This window comes from Coenobita brevimanus, chromosome 3 (assembly GCF_032717465.1).
Source record: "Coenobita brevimanus isolate Jiangsu-jjx chromosome 3, ASM3271746v2, whole genome shotgun sequence".
Taxonomy (NCBI): Eukaryota; Metazoa; Arthropoda; class Malacostraca; order Decapoda; family Coenobitidae; genus Coenobita; species Coenobita brevimanus.
In genome coordinates, this window is record NC_136956.1 from 5,572,660 (window position 1) to 5,597,356 (window position 24,697).

At 42.9% G+C, this 24,697-nt stretch overlaps 1 protein-coding gene across 1 annotated transcript in view; it reads left to right on the forward strand.

The window, feature by feature from the left end:
- Positions 1-24,697, forward strand: part of LOC145393997 (organic cation transporter protein-like) — a 114,449-nt gene that overhangs the window by 25,644 nt on the left and 64,108 nt on the right. Inside the window, exons 2-4 of the mRNA XM_080267969.1 lie at positions 486-627; positions 4,843-4,948; positions 20,242-20,345. Of these exons, the coding sequence (XP_080124095.1) occupies positions 486-627; positions 4,843-4,948; positions 20,242-20,345 (352 nt within the window). The remainder of the gene's footprint in view (positions 1-485; positions 628-4,842; positions 4,949-20,241; positions 20,346-24,697) is intronic.

Here is a 24,697-nt window from a genome sequence, read left to right on the forward strand (position 1 = left end):
TTTGCTTTATTATTTAAACTTGGCTTAAAATTGCCATCTCTTCATCTTAAATGCTGGGTTGTAGGAATTTATTATTCCTGGAATATAATACACCTAATGCTAGTCATGAAGAAGTGCTATGGAAAGAATGTAGAACCGTATCACGGTCTTTTTCTGCCACTGAGCTGTAGAAACTGATTAGTACTAGGTTATGATGCTAGTCATGAAGAAGTGCTATGGGAACGATGTAAAGCTGTAAATTTGTCTTGTTCTTACTGAGCTGTAAAAGAGGATAACATTTATTATGATGCTTGTCACGGAGTGCTAAGGAGAGAAGTTAGAACTGAGCATTATCATTTCCTGCCACTGAGCTATGGTAAACAGTGCGCAAAAGAACAAAAATCTGGGCCAAGCCAAGGTGAAGGAACTCTAGTAAATCTACTTTAAGGTTGAACCACCCCATCCCTCCACCCTAATTGATGGTCGGAACATTTTCTCCACCACAGGCAATATTCTTATTCCTCCACACGCCCTGGGTCGACCCTTCCTGGCGCCAAAGTTAGAGTTTTCGTGCCAAGATGACGCCTACTTCTCATCCCAACTTTGGTCTAATTCATCCACAGCCACCACTACGGACAACAATACAATGTATGTTACTGTAAAGACGTACGATACGCGACTAATGTTCGCTTAGTATTCCACCTCTTCTCATGTTCCCTCTGCTGGCTGACATTCCGAAGCTATGAGAAGCATGGGGCGTTTCTTTGCCTAATCTTTCATTTCTTCTATTTCTCACTTTCCTCTGCTGGTTATTATTCCTAACCTTAGGGACATGATGTGTTTCCTTGCGTAATATTTCATCTCTTCTATTTGACGTTGGTGGAGAGGACTTTCTGACCACCACTTGATGGTGGTCAGAATCAAGGTCCAAGTAAAATGGAGAAATAGAAGAAGGGAAGGACGGGAGGAAGGAGTAGATGTAGGGAGAGTGGAAAGGCTACAGGAGGATGAGAAAAAGGCAGAATGTAAGAGAGAAGTGGAGGAGCGATTGAGTAAATATGGATTGGAGCAGATGGATGGCATGGAAGATGTGTGCAAGATATTCACTGAGGAAATATGTGCAGCTTGTGAGGTGGTCTGTGGGGTGAAGAGAAGACTAAAGGGGGTGCAAGGAACAGCGTGGTGGAATGATGAGGTGAGACAAGCTGTGGCACAAAAGAAGAAAGCCTATAATAAATGGATGAGAAATAGGGGCGTGTAAGAAGTTGAGAGACGGAAGAGAGAGTTATATGTAGAAAGAGAGAGGTGAAAAGATTAGTAAGAGAGTGTAAGAGGAGTGTGAATGAGGAATTTGGAAGGAATTTGGGTGTAAAGTGGAGGGATATGTAAGAAAATGTTCTGGAAAGAGGTAAAGAGAGTCAGACAGGGTGGCAATGAAGTTAGTAGGGGAGTGAAAGATAAAAATGGTAGATTACTAGTGGAGAAGGGAGAAAAAGTGAGCAGATGGAGAGAACACTTTAAGGAAATGTTGAACATAGAGAATTAAAGTAATGCGAGTATAAGTGGCTGGGGAATGGTTGGGAGAAGGAGGGAAGTTAGAAGACAGGAAGAAATCAGTAGGATGGAAGTTGTGGAAGCAATGAAGAAAGTCCAAATGAGCAAAGCCCCAGGAATTGATGGAGTGTGTGGTGAAACGCTGAAGCATGGGGGAGAGATAGTAGTAGAATGGATGTGGAAGATGTGCAGATTGGCCTGGGAGGAAGGTAGAGTCCCGGAGGATTGGAAGTCAGGTGTAATTATTCCATTGTACAATGGAAAAGGGGAAAAAGAAGTGTGTGGTAATCATAGGGGCACTTGTCTTCTTAGTGTAACTGGAAAAGTATATGATAGGATACTTATTGACATAGGTAGGGAAATGACAAGAGGAATTGGAGAAGGACAGGGAGGTTTTAGGAAGAAAAGAGGTTGTGTAGATCCGATATTCATTCTTAGATCTTTTGTGGAAAAGTTTCTAGAGAAGGGAGAGAAGTTGTATGTGACCCTCATGGATTTGGAGAAAGCATATGACAGGGTGGATAGACAAGGATTGTGGAAAGTAATAAGAGTATATTGAGTAGATGGGAAGTTGTTGAATGCTGTGAAGAGTATGTATGAGGGTGCTAAGGCTGCAGTGAATGTGGATAGTGAACTGAGTGAATTTTTCTATTTGAAGGTTGGGTTGAAACAGGGATGTGTCATGTCTCCATGGTTGTTCAATCTGTACATGGATGGGATTATAAAAGAGATACAAGGTAGGGCAGTGGATGTTGGAGTGGCCCTAATGTGAGAGGGCAGTGTTTGGAAACTCCCTGTACTGTTGTTTGTACATGATACTGTGTTGTTAAGTGAAGACGAAGGGGAGCTGCAAGGCTTCGTGGGTGAGTTTGGGAGAGTGTGTAAGAAACGGAATCTAAAGGTGAATGTAGGGAAGAGTAAAGTGATGGACTTCGAGAGAAGTGAAGTCAGTAAATGTACAATAAGGTTGGTTGATGAGGAAGTGGAAAATGTGAGTACGTTTAAGTACTTGGGTAGTGTGATGAGTATGGATGGAGGTTTGGAGGGTGAAGTGCTTGAAAGAGTACAACAGGGAAGAAGGGTTGCTGGTTCCTTGAAAGCAGTGATAAGAAACAGGGAAGTGAGCATGGAAGTGAAAAAGTTACTACATGACAGTATTGTGATACCAACTCTAACGTATGGATGTGAAGCTTGGACCTTGTTGGAGGGACAGAAGTCAGGAGTGAGATCAGTGGAAATGAGTTATTTGAGAGGAGCCTGTGGAGTCACATGGAGAGACAGGCTGACACATGAGGATGTGAAGGAGCGTTGTGGTGTGGATGTGGATGTGATAGGGAGCGTTAGGAGAAACACACTGAGGTGGTTTGGCCATGTGGAGAGGATGGAGAGTAAGAGACTGACGAGGAGAGTGTATGTGAGTGAGGTGGAGAGGGAGAGAGGGAGGGATGGAGTGGAGAGGTATATGACAGAGGAGGGTGTGAGCTGGGAGCAGGGCAGTGAAATGGCGGGGGACAGGGCGACGTGGAGGAGATTTGTTTGTGGCCACTCCGTATGGGATTAAGGCGTCTGGCAATAGACAGATGTTTGTCACTTTCCTCTCGTGGCTAATATGTGCTAAGGGAGGCTTGGGGCGTTTCTCTGCATAATATTTCACCTCTTCTACTTGTTACTTTCCTCTGTTGGCTAATACTACTAAACTGAGAGAGGCTTGGTATATTTCTCTGCCTAACAGTTCACCACGTTCACCCGTCACATTCCTCTAATGGCTAACGCTCCTAAGCTGGGAGAAGCTTGGTATGTGTTTCTGCCAAATATTTCACCTCTTCTATCCGTCACTTTTTCCACTGCTGGTTAATATTCCTAGGCTGAGAGACGCTTGGTATGTTTCTCTGCCTAATAATTCACCTCTTCCGCTTGTCGCTGTCCTTGGCTAGTTAATATTTCCAAACTGAGTGAGGGTAAGTTTATTTCTCTGCTTAATATTCCATAATTTCTACTTGTGACTTTCCTATGCATGCTAATAAAACTCGTAAGATAAAAGAGGTTTCGTATATTTCTCTGTTTAATATTTTATCTTTTCCACTTGTCACTTTCCTCTTCTGGCTAATAATCCTAAGCGACAAGAGGCTTGGTTTGTTTCTCTGCCAAATATTTCACCTCTTCTACTCGTCACTTTCCACTGCTGGCTAATATTCCTAAAATGAAAGAGGCTTGCTGTGTTTCTCTGCCTAATAATTTACTTTTATCAGTTGCTACATTATTTTGCTGGCTAGTATTCCCAAGCTCATATTTCACCTCTTCAGTTTTTCACTTTCCTCTCTTTGCTAATATTTTTAAGCTGAAAGAGACTTCCTATGTTTTTCAGCTTAATATTTCACCTCTTCCCCTTGTCACTTTCCTCTGTTGGCTAATATTCCTAAGCTGAGGGGCTTGGTATGTTTCGTTGCCTAATATTCTACCTCATTTACTTGTCACTGTCCTCTTTTGGTTACTGTTACGAAGCTGAAAAAGGTATAGGGATGGAAATGAGGGACGTTTGTATAGTCGGACAGTGGAGCCCATTGGAAATGTAAGTGCCACCCAGAGAAAGCGTCCCTCTTCAGCACCGTCCCTGATTGTAGAGTGAAGAACAAAATATGGCCTACTATTTCCCTCCACTCATTTCACGTTTATATCATGCCCATTGTTTTCCTGTCTGACGCATTATATCATAGAGACTCATGTATGGCCAGAGAAATATACCAAGCCTCCCTCACCTTAGGGATATTAACTAACAAAGAAAAGTGACAAGAACAAGAGGTGAAATATTAAGCAGAGAAACAAACCAACCCTCTCTAAGCCTAGGAACATTAGCCAGCAAAAGAAAGTGACAAATAGAAGAGGTGAAATATTAGGCACATAAATATACTAACCCTCTCTCAGCTTAGAAATATTATCCAGCAGAGAAAGTGAAAAGTAGAAGAGGTGAATATTAGGTAGAAAGGAAAGTAACAAGTAGACGAGGTGAAATATTAGGCAGAGAAACATACCAATAATCTCACAGTTTAGAAATATTATTCAGCAGGGAAAAGTGACAAGTAGATGGGGTGAAATATTAGACAGAGAAAATACCAAGCCTCTCTAAGCTTAGGAATATTAGTCAACAGAGAAAATAGGCAAGTAGAAGAGGGGAAAGATAGGCAGAGAAACATTCTAAAAATCACTCAGCATAGGGTTATTAGTCAGCAGAGCGCAGTTACAGATGAGTGTAGGGAGGCATATATAAAAGGATTTAGTAAGATTGTCACTGAGTAGGAATATGTGTGCCAGGGGTGAGTGTGGAGGCCTGGTGGAGTCGGGGGAGGGGCAGATGTGGCAGCCTTGCACCCACTTCCGCTTTGATAACTCCACCTTCACTTCCACCATCACTTCGGAGGTAAATATTTTTCTGTTCATCCACTCACTTGATGTAGTTCTGCTTACTTCTTAGGCGACTAAACACTGAGTGACAAGCGTAATGGTTTCCTGTAATCCGGGAAGTCATTTACAACGTTGGGTAGTAACCATATAACTAAATAACAGGGCGATGTGGAGCCTACAATGGTGTCCCTGATAACTGGGTGGAGAGACGCAAATGTGGCTTCCACTCGGGAATCAAACTTCAACACTCTCGTGCCTTGCTGTGGTGAGGCGCTGTCTACCATTAGGGAACACCTGTTCACTGTATGGGAAGGCCTTGCAGGACCAGTTGTCTGCCTGTGTTTGATGGGTCTTTTCGGCCATACAGACCGGGGATACTCTATTACTACTGTTACTAATTATCCAGCTTGATACAACTTTCTAACATTCATATGAAATTTCCTTCAGGCATTTCAGTCATGGTAGGAGTTCCCATGACCAGCTTTTGGACCGCTGAATAATTGTCAAAGGATCTACACCAGTGGTTCTCAACCTGAGGAACGCGTCCCCTTAGGGGGGCGTGAGCAATTTCTGAGGGAGGCGTGATGACTCGGGGAAAAAAAAGTGCTCACTGTAAATGTGTGTGTGTGTGTGTGTGTGTGTGTGTGTGTGTGTGTGTGTGTGTGTGACGATGAACCATCGGTCATATATTCAGTATTCATGTTTTGTATGTTCCAGCATTCAAAGCATATTTTTCTTTGTACCAGTGTGTTGGGGTGAGAACCAGGAGGGAGATGGAAACAGCGAGGCCAGCTTGAGATATATTCTTACAGGTACAGGCAAGGGCGCATCCTCTTTCTAGCGCAGCCTGAATCAGACTGGCCACCAAGCCCCAGGCGCGGGCTGTGGTGGAAAAACTTCCCGCTCAAATTCAAACTCCAACACCCCCTCTCCATTGCAGTGAATTCCCCACTTCCTGCAGTATTGATACAAAGCACATTGGTCGAGAAGGAGGAAGGTCACTGCAATAACAAAGCAATGGGCAGATACTAACACTCATCATAAATTAAGACTAGGCAATATGTGACACAGTGCTATCAAAATTTACATGTTACATATACACTGGCTTAACCCTGGTTAGGCATACCTGGGGGAAAGTCACTCGGTGCTACTGCAACACTGTATTATGTAAATGGTTCCTTTATCTCCAGAACATTCTCTCTCTCAGTAGCTGCGTTGTGTGTGAGACTCGGTGTTAGGTGGGTGGGTGATGCTCTACGCCTCGGTCTTCATATATTGTTTACAGCGGTTCAGTGATTTCCACCCAGCTATGCCTATTGCGTGAGTAGGCTAGTATTTTGCACTTATGGTTTTCTGATAAATGAGGAACTAGCAGTCTGTGTTTAGGAGGTGTTGAGGATGCAGGCAAGGAGTATAAAATAAGGAAAAAAATAAAATAAAGTTTTTACTTTTGTATATTTTTAGCTGTCAACTCTCGAACATAGTTGCTTTTTGTTTTCAAAAATGATCCTAGAATTTTCTTTTTTACATTATTACCTCTCATTAAATTTTCTTTAACCCGGGGATTGCAAGTGTTACGGAACAGAGAAACATAATGTACACTTTAAGTGAGAATACTAAAAATCACTACTGTCCCGTAAAGTTCCAGGTTCAAAACAAAAGAGTTAGGTAAAATTACAAGTTAAAGTTTAATGCTCAAACTAACAACAAAACATTCAGGACTCATAAGGATAATGTAATGGCAAAAAACAGGTTAAATATATGGTTAACTGCAATAGCCTCTATTAACACGAAATTACCAAGAGTAAATTTATCTAAGTCAGCCCTGATAAAATGAAAATAGCAGATAATGCTCAGTGAATGCAAGATATATTATTACAGATACAAAATATTATTAATAAGGGCTGACAGCCAAAACACTTGAATCACAAAAACCTTACTAGGCCTAAGACTTAACACCTTACGCTACACAGTACAAGAAAAAATGCAAAAACACTTATACTCAAATTACACAGCTGCTAGATGGCTGGAGACTTCCTGAGCACTCACAATAATAACAACTGTACAGGGGAGGACAGAGATGTGAACAAAATGAGGAGTAGATCTAAGTGGCAATAATGCAGAGACTGAGTTCATTATATAGGGGCCGGCAGAGCTTGATACAACTTGTAAGAAGGATGCGCAAATGAAGCCAGAGGGGACAAAGAGTTGACACTCCTGCTCTGAACAACAGAAAGAACGATTTACTCTATTATAAGGAAGGACGGGGGGAGTGAGGTAGAACATGCTCGTGATCAAACATGCAGCATACTGTACGTTAGAATTACACAAAGGATGATGAAATCATAGGCTATGTAACACCTCCCCACAAAGAAAAAGAAATTTACAAAGGAAATTTCTTATTACTCTAAAACAATCTGTCTAAAGTCTAGATAAGCAATCTGCAATAACATTTTCTTTCCCCTTGACATGTTGTATGTCTAATGAATACTCCTGAAGAAGTAGACTCCATCTTGTCAATCTCTGATTTTTATCTTTAAACTTACTAAGGAATTTCAGTGGGTTATGATCGGTATAAATGACTATGGGGTCAAAACCAGAACACAAATAAAATGAAAAATGCTGTAAACCCAAAATCAAGGCCAAAAGCTCTTTCTCAATAGTTGAGTAGTTCTTTTGAGGTGGAGTGAACTTCTTACTGTAATAAGATACAGGGTGTTCAATACCCTGATCATCCTCTTGCAGCAAAACAGCCCCAGCTCCTGTATCACTTGCATCAACAGCCATCTTAAAAGGCTTAGCAAAATTTGGAGTAACGAGCACTGGCTGACTTAATAGGATAGCTTTAAGTTTGCTGAAAGAGGATTCACAGTTATCGGTCCAGACAAATTTAACTCCCTTTTTCAGTAGGTCTGTAAGTGGTGATACAAGAATTGAAAAGTTAAGAACAAATCTCCTGTAATAACCTACCATTCCCAAAAATCTTTGTAGCTCTTTCCTACTTTTAGGTCTGGGAAGATCACTTATAACCTGAACCTTAGCTCCTGGTGGTGCAACATGTCCATCACCAGTTACGTACCCAAGGTACTGAACTTTAGCTTGACCAAACTCACACTTTGATAAATTAGCTACAAGATTAGCCTGAACCAAACGCTCAAGAAATTTACTGACATGGCATAGGTGATCTTTCCAGTTGTCACTGAAGATTAATACATCATCAATATAAACAACACACCCTGCCAAACCCTCTGTTACAACATTCATGAGCTTCTGAAATGTGGCTGGTGCATTCTTCATACCATATGGCATTACAGAGCATGCAAAAGTCTTTCCTAGTGTTACAAAACATGAGATCTCCCTAGCACGTTCAGTCATAGGTACTTGCCAGTATCCCTTTAACAAATCAAACTTACTTATGTACCTAGCCTTTCCGATCTTGTCTATGCAATCTTTCACACGAGGGAGAGGGTAAGTGTCTGTTTTGGTTATCTGATTAACACGTCTGTAGTCGATGCAAAGCCGCTGTGACCCACCTGGCTTAGGGATCAGAGTGACAGGAGAACTCCACTCGCTCTGACAGGGCTCAATCATCTTGTGGTCCAACAGGTAGCCAAGCTCCTTCTGGATGAGAGGAACTTTCACTGGGTTCACATGATAAGGAGGCAGTTTAATTGGCTTTGCATCTCCAACATCGACATCACGCATCAACACAGTGGTTCTTCCTGGAGTGGCACGGAACACTTGCGGGTACTCCTGCAGTAATGCCGAAAACTCCTGCCTTTCCTCGGGAGCTAGATGAGAAAGCTTAGTCTGGAGATCATTCATGATATCAGGATTCTTCCCCAAACTATCACTCAGGCTCATGCTGCATGGGAGAACTTCACTTGCAGACTCGGGTGGAACAGCTACAGTGCAGACTGGGTTATTTTCGTCCCGCCTGTGATATAACTTTAGCATGTTGATGTGACAAAGTTGCTTGTTCTTTCTACGATCTGGTGTGGCGATGACATAGTTGACATCACTGAGTTTCTTCTCCACGAAATAAGGACCACTAAACTTGGCTTGAAGAGGTTGCCCATGCACCGGTAGCAGAATCAAAACCTGATCTCCTGGCTGAAAGTGGCGTAACCTGGACTTCTTATCATACCAAGTTTTCATCTTCTCCTGAGCAGCTCCTAAATTCTCTCTCGCCAGCTGTAAAGCAGTGGACAGCCATTCTTTGAACTTCATCACGTACTCCAGCAGGTTGACGTCATCTTCCTCCGACAGCCAGCATTCCTTGAGTAGCTTAAGGGGTCCTCTTACTTCATGGCCAAACAGTAGTTCAAAAGGTGAGAAGCCCAGTGATTCATTTGGAGATTCTCTTGCGGCAAACACAACGAATGGAAGACCTTTATCCCAGTCTTTCTGATGTTCCAAACAGTATTTCTTGAGCATCGATTTGAGTGTTTGATGATATCTCTCCAACGCTCCTTGGGTCTGGGGATGGTAATCTAAAGACGTGATCTGGGTGATGCCCAACTCTTTCAGAGACTGCTTGAAAACATTTGACATGAAATTACTTCCCCGGTCTGACTGTACCTCCTTGGGCAGACCAAACTTTGTGAAGAACCCTAGCATTTCCTTAACCACGTTCTTTGCTGAGATATTTCTAAGTGGAATGGCTTCAGGATAACGAGTAGCCATATCAATCAGGGTCAACACATAAGAAAATCCTGAAGAAGTCTTAGGAAGAGGGCCCACAATATCCACCAACACACGGGTGAATGGCGCCTCAAAAGGAGGAATGGGAACTAGAGGTGCAACCTTTTTGGTCTGATTACACTTCCTCACAACTTGACAGGTGTGACAAGACTTACAATACCAGGAAACATCCTTGAAGATACCTGGCCAGTAGAAGTGTTTCAAAATGCGTGCCACAGTCTTCCTCACTCCAAGGTGTCCTGCCAAACTGGAATCATGAGCCACTCTAATGATATCCTGCCTACAAACACGAGGGATGACAACTTGATGTACAACCTCCCACTCACAGTCGGCTGATGCTGTTGAGGGTCTCCACTTCCTCATAAGTACTCCTGACTTTATATAATGACAAGTAGAAGCACCAGCTGACTCTTTCTCACTGCAAGCAGAGTTAGCTAGACCTTTCAACTCAGGGTCAGCAACCTGCAACTCAACCAACTCTTGACGAGACAAATTATCAACACTACGGGGTACTGCCTCATCTGGTGAGTGGTCCAAATTAGCAAGAAAAGTGTCAGCTAGGATAACATCATCATCATCATTATCCTCTAAGTCACCAGTAACTTTAGACTTAGCCCTGGTGACAGCACATGCAGGGATCACATCAGGGACATCACAATCCTGGGCCGCAGCCACTGGCTCACTAGACAACTGAGGAGCTGGACACACTTGACTTCCACCAATATCATTTCCAAGTAAGAAAGTTACACCTGACATTGGGAGTGTCTCAACCAACCCAACCATAACGGAACCATTAACAAAACCAGACTCTAAATTCACTCTGCACAGAGGGACAGAGAAGTAATTATTCCCTACACCTTGTAAGATTACAGTTTCATCAGAGGAATTAACATTAGAGCCCAGAACACTGGTCAGCATAAGGGATTGGCAAGCACCTGTATCACGATATATTTTAACTGATTTCCTGTCATTGACAAAACCATCAGAAAGGAAATTAGCACATGAACTCTTGAGAGTGTCACCCACGTTACTGCTCAAAAGAGGAGCTTCATCATGAGGATTTAATTTACCCCTCAAAGCAGGTTCAGTTAACTCGGTTAAAGAATTCTGGGAACTCTCAAGAGTGGACACTAGACCAATTGACTGAATATTTAAAGACTCCTTTTTGTTCACATCACGCTGTCTCCTGAAACATTTCTCCGTAGTGTGACCAAGCTTACTACAATAAGTACATTTACTTTTCTGAAACCTAGAGGTGAAGCTGGTAGCCTATTTACTTCCTGAGAAACATTATCTTTATTCTCTTTCCTGTTACCTGTACTCTGAGTAGAGGCAACGTACTTACTCTCGGCTTTCCCTTTTTCTTTAGAATATCTCTTGTGGGTGAGAACATATTCATCAGCTAAAACTGCAGCATCAGACAAATTATCTATTCTTCTCTCATCAAGATATAGGCTTACATCATTTTTAATACACCTTTTGAAATCCCCCAGCAAAATCATCTGCTTAAATTTGTCAAAATCAGAATCCACATTCTTAGAATTTAACCACTGCTCTAACAGATCTTCTTTGATTTTGCATACTCAACATGGGATTGCTTATCTTGCTTATAAGTTGTCCTAAATTTTACTCTATAGGCTTCAGGAACAAGCTCATAGGCCTTAAGAATCAAGCTCTTAACTACATCATAATTATCAGATTGATCCTGAGGCAAAGATGCATAAGTTACTTGAGCTTTACCGGTGAGAACAGTTTGAAGGAGTACTGGCCAATACTCTTTGGGCCAATTAAAACCTGTAGCTACCCTCTCAAACAACTGAAAATACTTTGTTAAATCAGATTCATTAAAAGGAGGGACAAGTTTAACATTTTTAGCCACATCAAAATCATCAGAGCTAGATGATCCAGTTCCACCTTGTTTCATGCGATACTCATGGTCTGCCTGAATCCTAGCAAGTTCAACTTGTGCCTGAAACTCAGCCTCCTTAGCACGAGCCTGAAACTCAGCCTTCTTAGCATTTGCCTGAAATTCAGCCTCCTTAACACGAGCCTCCTGCAGGGCTAGCTGTAACTTAGCTAATTCAATCTGCGTTTGCTCACTTGGAGGAGTTACATTAAACAAACTTTCATTAATCATGTCAACAATTTGATCTTTAGAATGATGAGAGCGAACAGCAATTCCCAATTGTTGAGCAACAAGCTTAAGTTCATTCTTTGTTCTGTTTTCTACATCACACACTGTTTGCACATTTGACAAAAAATCTTTGGCTTCATCAAGCGTAGTAATAGTAGACATCATGAATAAATCACAGTCACAAAATATCAAGCAATATCCTTATGATAATATCCTGATAAGAGGTCGCCAAATTTATGTTACGGAACAGAGAAAGATAATGTACACTTTAAGTGAGAATACTAAAAAAATCACTACTGTCCCGTAAAGTTCCAGGTTCAAAACAAAGAGTTAGGTAAAATTACAAGTTAAAGTTTAATGCTCAAACTAACAACAAAACATTCAGGACTCATAAGGATAATGTAATGGCAAAAAACAGGTTAAATATATGGTTAACTGCAATAGCCTCTATTAACACGAAATTACCAAGAGTAAATTTATCTAAGTCAGCCCTGATAAAATGAAAATACCAGCTAATACTCAGTGAATGCAAGATATATTATTACAGATACAAAGTATTATTAATAAGGGCTGACACCCAAAACACATGAATCACAAAAAACCTTACTAGGCCTAAGAATTAACATATTACGCTACACAGTACAAGAAAAAATTCAACAACACTTATACTCAAATTACACAGCTGCTAGATGGTTGGAGACTTCCTGAGCACTCACAATAATAACAACTGTACAGGGGAGGACAGAGATGTGAACAAAATGAGGAGTAGATCTAAGTGGCAATAATGCAGAGACTGAGCTCATTATATAGGGGCCGGCAGAGCTTGATACAACTTGTAAGAAGGACACGCAAATGAAGCCAGAGGGGACAAAGAGTTGACACTCCTGCTCTGAACAACAGAAAGAACGACTTACTCTGCTATAAGGGAGGACGGGGGGAGTGAGGTAGAACACGCTCGTGATCAAACATGCAGCATACTGTACGTTAGAATTACACAAAGGATGATGAAATCATAGGCTATGTAACACAAGCCACAGCTCAGGCTGGGTAGCAATGCATTGCAAACCACAGCTAAGGCTGTGCTGGCCGTGCATCACCGCTAACTACTCCATCCCTACCCAAACTTACGCATGGCACTACGCAAAGACGGAGTTTTTTTTTTTTTTTTCACCAGATGATGCCCTGGATATTATCTTCAAGTTAATACTAAAAATATATATATATATATATATATATATATATATATATATATATATATATATATATATATATATATATATATATATATATATATATATATATATATATATATATATATAATTTTTTCACTGCTCCCCTACATAAACTGACGCATGGCCCTATGCAGAGAGAGAGAGAGAGAGAGAGAGAGAGAGAGAGATTTTCGCCAGATAATGGCCTGGATGTTTTTTATAATAAACAAAAACTAAAAAAAAAACTTTTTTCTCCATTTTCTGCACACCACAGTGTGGGTTAAAAAATGGTAATTGTGCAATCCACAGGTTAATACTTATATCAGTGTGACCAAGAGAGGTTCTTCCACGCTCATACCAAGTTTCATGAGTAAATATTGATTAGAACATTTTTTTTTTCTTCCAGGGCTGGGTGAAACATACCTAGGTATGCCTGTGGTGTTACTAAAAAAAGACCTATGCATATCCAGGGTTAAGAATGGCATAATTGATACAATGATAAGGAATTCAATTACATGTGCTGGAGCAACGATTGCTCTGGTATCGTGGTATGAGCGCAGCAAGATTATACATATTACAAAACTCCATAACATGCCTAGGGGTACAGAACACAGCAGTGTCATGGTAAATAGTTTTCCAGGTGTCTTGTGGTGCACCTAGCGTGCCGCAGCCTCTCCAGGGAAGGGAGAGGCTGAGAGGCCTACCCCCTGCAGTCGTTTCCCTGCTGGAGACCACTCTCAACATGCATGGCAGGTGTCTGTTCCCCTGTCTCCTTGTAGGGGAGGAGGTAGCAACGGTTCCTGAGGGAGGCTTGCCCACTCCCGTCCAGCCGCACCAGGTATTGCCTTGGGGTTGTTGTGTCAACAATAACCCCTACACTGTCCCACCGCCCCATCTCCTGGTTCTGTAGGTGCACCCGCAGGCCTGGGCTGAGGGGAGCGAGGTTGTATGCCATCTGGTTGAATCTTTTGGCCGTTGTGTCCCAATTGTGGGCCATGGTCTGTTCCCTGCTTCTCAGCATCCCGGCCCATCACCTGCTAATCCTGTAAGGTTCTTTGGTGGCGGGCACGGAATCTCTCAGCTGATGACACATCAGCAGCTGGGCTGTGATGCATCAGTGTCATGTAGCGGGTTGTTAAGGTACTGCAATAAGGCCCTGGCAGCTGCAACAGAGTCCAGGAAGCCTCCCAGACTGGTGCTGTTCCTCAGCAGCCTCTTGGCAGACTTGACTGCGACCTCCGCTTGGCCGTTGGACTGTGGGTAATGGGCCGATAACACCCTCAGCTGCACACTCCATGGGGATAGGAATGCCCTCATTACCCCATTCACGAGGTTTGTACCCCCATCACAGGACAGGACCTCCGGGATACCAAACTTTTTGAACCACCTACGAGAGGCTGTTATGAGCCTTGAGCTGACGGTGCCCCTGGGCAGATGCTCCACCTCCAACCAGCCAGTTAACCTGTCTGAGTAAGCTATGTACTCTTCCCCCTCTAGTTGGAACTGGTCAGCCACCATTTGCTGGAAGGGGTACTCCGGTGGGGGTGTGGGTAGCAAGTTTTCTGCGGGTTGTGATGGGGCGTTGAATTCTCATACTTGACAGTGCCTCCTTTTCTGCTCCACCTCAGCATCTATGCCGGGACAGTACACACATTGCCTGGTGCACCCGAGCATGGAGTCCCTGCCCTGGAGACCTGCATGGAGGTTGGCTAGGAACCCACTTCGAAGGGCTGTGGGAATGACAAGTCGCAGGTGTCTCTCATCACTGGCATACATGAGAGTGTCTCTCTGGCATGACAGGTATCTCCTCATCCTGTAGTATGGACAGAGTGCTATCAACTCCTCGTCCTTCCAGTCAGCCCAGTCCCCAGCACTGATGCGCTCATGGGGGAGCCTGTCCTCCTCCTTGTGCACTTCCTCCTCCACTTGATGGAGGTCCACAATGGCACCTTCTTCATCTTGTAGGGCGTAGGCCATCGATGCTGCAACCTTGGCACATGTAGCCTCATCTTCCGCCAGGTCTGTCTCATCTGGTCTGCCCCATAGCAGGGGGTATCTTAACACGTTGACCGCTTATCGGGCCATCGATGTACCGAGCAGAAGTTTCCCCCTCAGCGTATTGGTACATCCTTGACCCGAATGTCCCTTTTCAAAATCTTTTGAAAACGTGAGTATATAATCAATATTTATTTCCATTTGCATTTATTAAAGCTACAGATTTGCTGCAATGGTATTATTTAATACAAAAATACTTATACATAGGTAAGTTATTGATTAATAATCAGCTAAAAATTTATTTGTTTTTCGTTCATCATTTTTTATACAAAATCAGTTTTCACACAATACAGTTAGCTCAAATGCATTATAATCAATATCATAGAAAGGCAGGTATCAAATATAACACTTATGAATGCATTTCTTGTATAAAAAGTAAAAAATCAACACTCTGTTTTAAAAAAATTGAGATAATATTTCATAAAATAAAACATAGTTCCAAGATGCACAAGAAGCCTGGTAACAATTTATAAACAAAGTAAATGAATTACATAATGTAACAGTAAGTAACTGTAAAGGAAAATACTGCTAAATTAAAAAAAAATCTAAAAATTTTAAATCTTTTGATAAATAAACATACAAAATAATTAACTATTACACTATATGACTCGTAATTTGCAAAACTGAATATCCAAATATCTAATTTTTGCCCTGTATTATATAACATATTAGTATGAAGCTGCATGCTTTTCACTGAAACATGAAATACAAAGGTGGGGTTGTCCATCACACCCAACACAGAAGGTTGATACTCTCCTTGGAGAGAGATAGAGAGAGAGAGATGTGCAGCTTATTGAATAAGACATATTTTATAGGTACTAACAGGTATATACATTAGAAAATACACATTTTTCTAAAGTAATGAAATGGTACATCAATGCACCAATTCGCAGAGCAACAAGATATCATCAGTAGGCCGCGTATTGGTACCCAGATGCACCGAGGCAACCTCGGTACATCGATGCACCAATACGCGAGGGGAGAAAAATATATTAGTGGTCGGCGATTCGGTATACATATGTACCACGACTTTTACTGCTCTAACCAATGCACCACCCTCTAAGAGTGAATCATACCTCCTCTCCCTCCGAAAGTCCGACGGACACTGGCAGGGGAGCGAAGTGAAGTTGACGCTGGGAGGGCGAGAGTGCAGGGTTGCCAAACGCGGCGAACGTGTTAAGAGTGCATCTGCTGCACAGTTTGCCTCCCGCTTCAGGTACTTTATGCGAAATGAGTACATCAATGTCTTCTTGACGTTGAGTATGCAGGGGTTACTGGTGTCTTTCAGCTTTTTGTCCTTGAAAATCTTGGTGAGTGCACGGTTGTCTGTGATGAAAGGGAGGTCTGGACATCCCCGCAGGCACCATGTGATGGCAAGGGCCTCCTCCTCCAATGCTGAGTAGTACTTCTCAGCCGCTATTAGATGGCAGCTGCCTCACAGGGCCAGTTTCCAGTCACCCTTGTAGCACAGGGGTCCTCTTGACACACACTAGCAGTACTGCTGCATGACCATGAAACTGATGCCAAGCCTGCTGAAGTAGGGGAACAGTGCTGTGGACCATGTGGCGTTGTAATACTGGAGGCCCTTCGCCGCAAGGTTGCCTATAGCCTCCGTTGTCAACTCAAAGATGAACTGGAGTTGGCCATCCCGATACACCACTTACCCTGTTCTTTTTTTTTTCAGTAAATCTCTGAAGGGCTTCATGAGTGGTGCAGTGGCAAGGAATGGCACCTCCTGGTTCACCAGCCTGAACCACAATTGAATATCTGTGAGGGAGGGGCGTGCCTTGCACAGTGGCCCATGGATGTCAGGTAGCAGAAGCGGTTCCACAAGGTGATGAAGATGGTTAGCTTCTTGCTCGCCTCATCCAGGATTTAGCAGATCCCTGAATAGGCATCCACTACTGTTTTGAATGTGTGCTTCAGCACACTAGTAATTGTGTTGAATGGGGGATGGGTGTGATGGGTCTCCCATTAGCTTGCCTGGTTGAGCCACTGATAGTCCACTGTTCTGCACAGCCACCCATCCTTCTTTGGGACCACCACCATATGGGAACACCTCTCCATGGGTTCTCCAGCTGGTACGGGCTCGATGATACTTTCCTTATGTCCTCTTCCAACTGCTGGCGAAGTGGTGGGGGACGGACACTGGCATGTGCATAGTGTAGGGCTTTGAACAGGGGTGCAGGTGGATGTCGTGGGTTAGCGATTTCATCTCCAGCAGGGGAACATGATTCACTATGAATGTCATGTGTGCAAAGTGCTCCAGGAACCACTTTTCCAACAGGTTCACATATTCTTCAGGCAGGGAGTATGGGGGAGTTTCGGATTGGGCGGGGATTGGGGGTTCTTCTACCTGTTCAACTGCCCCTACAGTCGCCAGCACATCGGGGAAGTCATGTGCCACCACGCCTAGTGATTTGCCTATCTTCTGCGACAGCTACAGCCACTGCACTCCCTTGTGAAGTACAAGTTTACCATAGCAGACCTTCCACCCATGTTGTAGTGGCATTCCTTGCATCCCGCAATATGTATGCTCCCGCCTGGAGGTGATTAATACTCATGGTAGGTCTCTGTGGAATTCACAGAGTCAGCCCGAGGCTTTGCATGGGGTGGCATCCCTCTATGCATACCTGTGCACTAATATCGGTTACTGCTGTCACCTTGCATATCGGTTACTGCTGTCATGTTGCATGCTGTGAGTGGGTTGTTACACTTCATTTCCACCCTGAGGCATGGTGATGCCTTGGTGCTGGCTATTGTGATGCTGCTGGTCATCTTGGCAGGGCAGGGCTGCTTCGCTGACCTACACACTCACTGGAAGAGGCCAACCTTCCCACATCTGCAGCAGGTGGCCTTGACAGCAGGGCACCAGTGTTCCCCACTGCATTTACTTCGGCAGTCCTTTTCAGGTGGGGGAGGTGCATGAGACTGGGTTGGCCCTGCACACGTCTGCCACAACCGAGTGGCTCTAGCCACTTCCTTTTCTTCTTCGTCACTCACTGAAGCACCTGCCACATCACTATGGCCATGCATTCCCACCGTTTTCTCTGCCAGTTCAAACACTTCACAGGCACTTGTGATTTCATCCATAAATCCCAACATTGAAAGTTGCTGCAGCACTTCTGTTTTCATACTGAGGTTGTGCATCCCTGTCACAAGCTTTTTTGATAGCATGAAATCATTGAAATTTATGAAACATTGGGGGCACTTAACCCCCTTGTGCACCGTAAGTTTTCTGTGTGTATGACATGATCAGAGAAAATGCTGCAAGGGCAGGCTGGACTCATGCACAAAGGAAAACATTCCCACGTATTTTATTTGCCCCAGCAATTGGTTATAATGGTATGAATTGTATACCATCATCTTCCCTAATGTTTATACTCTATGATATGATAATAAAAACACACAAAATTAGTGAGTAAAAGTACTGTAAAAGTACCGAAATGAGGTGAGAATACTGTTCTTCAACAGTGAAAATAACTGCCCTACACTCTAGAACAAAATTTTGCCTGCATAATGCAAGAGCTATGCATATGTCTTGATGCAGAACTTCACGAGCTTTCACGCTGTGTTGTCGGAATTCTGATAAGGCCAATAACTTTTGAGTAAATTACAAAAATCTCACGCTTCCCCCTGCTTCCAAACTGAAAACCAAGATAATGCCGACTGTATGAGAGTGTTGGCCTGGAAATACGAGTAGACACCATCTCCTATGATGCACCAAATACTGATACATTTCATGCTAAAACTTAATTTTTGGTGAATATTTTTGCCCAGAATTGCCTAATCAGCATCCTTTCAGACCAATACTGACAAGTGTGTCGTAGTACGTCATCGGTTCCTCTTCAGACAAACACCGTTTTGACTCGTTTTTAGTCATAGTGCATGAAGGGGTTAAAATCAAACTTTACCACCTTGGCTCTACATTTTACCACATGTGAACACACACTATCATTGGGCTTCTGCATGTATGTGAAAAAGTCTGACCGTGGTCCCACAGTGGACCTGGGGCCCACCACCATGCTTCTCACCATGCCGATGGCCTCCTTTGTGCACATGGCCTGGAATCTATGCTTGGTCACCCATGTGTCCATGCATTACTGCACTTCAGGATCACACAGCAATCTCACATAACATGCTGCCAAGGGTGGGACCCACCTTCAACCACTGCTGTAGCACTCGATGCTGCGAGCCCATGTCTTGGACTAGGATGGCGACATTCCCATAATAACCTTACCCAGAGCTGCAGTGGTGCCAACACTCGCCACTGGGCCTGTGCTTCTGGTGTAGGGCTGGATACACTGATTGGTAGGCTGTCCCCATTCCTGGAGGTTGTAGCTGGGGTGGTTCCTCATTTCACATGTTGCGCCATATGGCAGAACCAGTCTTTTGACTCTGGGTTTGCCAGCTTGAGCACTGGCGGCACCACCCCTGGGTCACCCGTAAAACTCCATTGCACCATGCTGGGATGAGAACCAGGAGTGAGCTGGAAACAGCAAGGCCAGCTTGAGGTGTATTTCAGTAGGTACAGGCAAGGGAGCTTCCTCTCTCTAGCATGGCCTGAATCAGACTGCCTGCCAAGCCCAAGGCATGGGCGGTGGCGGGAAAACTTCCCACACAAATTCAAAGTCCAACACAGTATAATATACATTTTTCCCTTTTGTGTCTCTCACCTAATAACCTTCCTGTTTTTTTTTTTCTCTCTCTCTCAGTCACTCTCTTCCTAACTGGTGGTATCGCGATAAAATTAAAGCTACCAAGACATTTTTTGATGCAAGATGGACCTCACTGATTCAAACATAAACGTCTCTCAACTCCCCCCCCCCATCTCCAGATAAGGGAGATAATGGATTGCAGGAAAAGGGAACTTATTCACATGGATTAATGTCCATTTGAACGTGCGGCAACAGTAAAGACAATAATTTTGGAATAAGATTTTGGAGTCAAATAATAGCAAGAAGAGTCGGGGAGGTGGGGTGGATACGTGAACGACGGCTAAGGTAGGCATGACCCCCTAGAATTTTGAACACTACTGGTCTGCAGGGTGGGGGAGAGACTTCTGTTTTGCTAAAGTGTTCTTAAGCTTCTGTAATTAGAAAGTTTTTGAAATAATATTCATATCATCTAGAAAGAACTGTAAGGATCGTATTGTTTGTGTGTCGACTACAGATAACTCTCTCTCTCTCTCTCTCTCTCGCTCAGTTTGAGCTGGTCTGCGGGAGGGAGCAGCTACGCACGACCTACCAGAGTCTGTATCAGCTGGGCGCGTTTATTGGCTCTCCCATCACCGGATTCCTGTCCGATAGGTAAGTGTGTGTGTGTGTGTGTGTGTGTGTGTGTGTGTGTGTGTGTGTGTGGTGTGTGTATTATACCAGTCCGTCTGTCTGGCTGTTAAGAAGGTAGAGCCGTAGCATTGTCATTTTTCTTGCACTGAGCTACGTGAAGTAAGCTGCAGAAGGACGAAAATATAGGCCAAGATGGTATGTGAGAACAACAGAATACGATGCTAGTTGCGATGAAGTGCTGGGCTAAGGATGTAGAGCAGTGCCGTAGCTAGCAGTCTGACCATGGGGACGTGTGGGGACGTGAAGTCGATGGGGGGGGGGGTAATATGGTGCGAGAATTATCTATTTCTAATATTATAGTAGTACTTCTACTGCACTAATACTATTAATACTCACCAAAATATCATCCATCCATCCATCATCCAATCCTACGTTGCCCCATGACCCCCCCAGAAATTGAAAGTTCATAGGATGTATGACAAACGTTTGTCAAAAGCTTGGAAGCCTGAACCCACAAGCCTAAAATGTACTTTGTACAAACCTACAATGAACCTTATTTTGTAAACAATTTCGGGCATGCACAAGCTTTCGATGAGCTTGTGACAAACCTGATTCACATGCTTTCTACAAACCTTGCAGAAGCTTTAGTATGCTGGTATATTGACTTTAATATGCTTGAAATAAGCTTTCTTTTGCCATTCAATCCCGATACTTATTGCCTCGTGGATAATTGGGTGACTCAGTCCAATTACGAAAGGAGTGAAATAATGTAGTACAGGTATATAATGACGAATTAAACATTGCAGGCTAGTAATAGGTCATGCACTGTAAGAAATTTTTATTCACATTATAAGAATATGAAAATATAGGTTATATAATATATTCTCTAAGTATAATGCCACAAAACATACCTTTGCACAAAACTATACCAAATATTTGAGTATTAAAATAAAAATACATATATAAGAATGACAGCATGAAGAGTATTATAGATACAGCTGAAGTAGTGTACGGTAAGAACACAGTGAAAAGATATAAATCACGGTTTAATAGTGATAAACAGTAGGTGTAACCTCTAGGACATAAAGAATGCACATAGATAGGGTGTGAAAAAATTTATGCCAGTGATATCGATGGTAATGTCATTAGAGGTAGACCTCATGTGGTATGGAAGAAAGTAGCTCAGTTTACTGTACTGGGGAGAGGGAAGGAAGAGGAGTGTCTGAGGAAGGGAGGATAAAGTAGCTTGGAGGCAGTTCTCTCGTGGCCATCTCATTTGGGGTTTCCCAGCAGAGAACGAGACGTTGGAAATAATGATGAGGAAGTGAAAGAAACGTAAAAAAATTATGTAGACAGTACATACCAACCCTTTCCTCTCTTTGCCCTTAATCATAAAAATAAAATCTGACAGATGTCTTAATTTTTAATAACATGAGATTACTAATTTACTGAGCAATTTAAACAGTATATCTGTCTACAGCCTGACACCTTAATCGTGTAAGGAGTGGCCATGAACAAACCGCCTCTCTATCATCCTGTCACCCACCATTTGCCTGTCCTCCCTCCAATTCACTCCCCCCCCCTCCGCCCCTCTCTCATATATCTCTTAACTCCATGTCTCCATCTCTTCCTTGGTCTCCCCCTCCCCCTCACTCCATACACATTCCTAGTCAGCCTTTCACTCTCCATCCTCTCCACATAGGCAAACCACCTCATGGTAGCTATTTCTCCTAACACTCTCAATCACATCCGCCTAAATACCATGAAGCTCCTTCACTTCCTCATTCGTCAGTCTGTCTTTCCATGTAACTCCACATGCAGCTCTGAAGTAACTCATTTCCACTCCTGTCACTCTTGACTTGTGTCCTTCCAACAGAGTCCATGTATTGCTTCAATATGTTAGAGTGCTGGGTGGGGACTACAATACATCATGCGGCAACTTTTTAACACCCATGGTCACTTCTCTGTCCCGTATCACTGGTTTCAGTGAACCAGCAACCTTCCTTCCATTTTGCACTCTTTCAAGCACGTCATCCTCCACACCCCTATCCTTGCACAACACACTACCCAAGTACTTGAATGAGTTCACAATCTCCCTTCCAAATACACAGTACAGTATATATTGCAGAAAAAACAATCCACTACACTTCACTCCAGAAATAGCAAATTTGAGATAATAAACACCTCAGTGCAATTACACACACACACACACACACACACACACACACACACACACACATATATATATATATATATATATATATATATATATATATATATATATATAACTTTGGGAATCGTTCACCGAGCCACTTGCTACTTTGGCGGACCCAATCGGCTTAAGGCGGGCCAATTACACTTGGTTCACAGACTACACACACATCCAAAGCCACTACAACACTACAATTACACTTACAAGCACTTCTCACCCTACATACTCGTACAGTCTCTACCAGACAGCCTAAGGCACTGGTTAGAGATACATTGGCTTGTATCGTCCCTGCTTCGGTAGGGATAGGCCGGTCCTGCAGTGGACCTCAACGGCTGATAATGATGATATATATATATATATATACAAAAACTTACAAAACCCTAAAAAAAAAAAAAAGGCTGCCTACTGGCCAAACTACCTTAATATCATCAACCCTCATCCTGCTGTCCCAAATCCTTCCAGCTGACATCAAAACTGATGGAAAACTTGTCCTTAGCGGACTAAAACCTTTCATACCCTTTCCCCACTCAACACTGATTCAAACAGTATCACTCAATCAACACTAAAGTATTAACATTCGGGATATGTAATAAATGCATATATTCAACATTTTCATCCAGAAACATCATTTTTTTTCTTAAATCTTTCTCGTTGATCCATTTCCCCTAACACGAACTGCAGCAAAAAACTAAAAGTCACTGTCAGATTTCTGAAGGTCATTCTCATCTATACCCTGCAGCTCATCACTGCTTGCATGAGAGCTAATTTCCTCATCTCCAGATAAACTAGCAGTGTCATGTGCACGTCCTACACTGCCAGCCTGGGCCACAGTAGGTTCACTGTCATAATTATTAGTTGGATCACGGGCTTCTACAAACTGACGATCCACATGTAGAGAAGTAGGACCTTCAGTGCCAAATTAAGCTCTGTGCTTTTTGGTTGCAGCTCTGGTGGCAGTATTTTTCAAGTACCTGCACAATGCTGTTACTGCTTCTCTTTAGTCAGTGTCCAGGACTTTAATAGCAATCAGCACCACGATGTTCATAATCGATGGCATACTTTGACACTGAATTTTTTTGGTGTCTGACTTTCCTAACGCACTGTATATACTGCCACACTGTGTCATGCACTAAGCACTGCATTGTGGCCCGAACATCATCAACTTGGGTCACGTTAGCCTTCTTGCCCAGTTTAGGGACCAACTGCAAGAGGGCCTTTAATAAGCATTTCTGTATTTCTTGTAGTTGGTGTGTGTTTCTGCGAACCACTGCTCCCACTCATTGTGCTGTTGGTATCTAAAATCACATTAGTATTTACTTTTATACCAGTAAATCTTTTTCATCAGCCAGCTGGAACAAATCTCATCTCTAAGTCAGAATAATGGTGGACTGAGCCTGTAAAGGTTTCTATCCGAGGGGTGATTGGAATTTATTCCTCACATGATACTACTCGAGGGTAGGTGAGGCTGGTAACCCTTGCCGTTTGAATGTTGGGACAGATTAGCCTTGCCCCTGGCTCCAACACTCCTCATAGGGCAAAAGAAGATTAGCTGATATATACAGTGTAGATATAATAATAATAATAATAATAATAATAATAATAATAATAATGATAATAATAAAAGCTCATGCTGTCAGACAGTAACAAAGGAAGTACTGTATATCAGGCATGGCATGTGAACGGAAGAGGTGGAGTCACAGTAGCAGAACAGAACACAGTAACAAGAGGATATTGACTAATTAAGGAGATTACGTTAATACATTATTTATTTAAAGGCATACCACAATATAGACAAGACAAATAACCTTTTGCCAATAGTATCATACGGCTGATGATTGTACAGTATCAAATGTCACATGCCTCCCTGGCATGGGCCTCCATCCTATCTAACACCTACTAAAACACCTGGCAGACCATAAAGAACAACATTCTACACATCATCACTGGCTACACCAGTACCACTCCCACAGTTCACTTACACTCTGAAACTAAAAGTCCTCCTTGTTCGAGAATATCGTGACATGAGGGGCATGTGCAATTCTACTCGGCAGCCTGTGCTAACAGACAACACTTGTCATTACATGAGAGGCAAATACCACAACTAAGTACAAAACAATCACCACATATACAGTATGTGACCCTCTTCAACAACATGCCACCT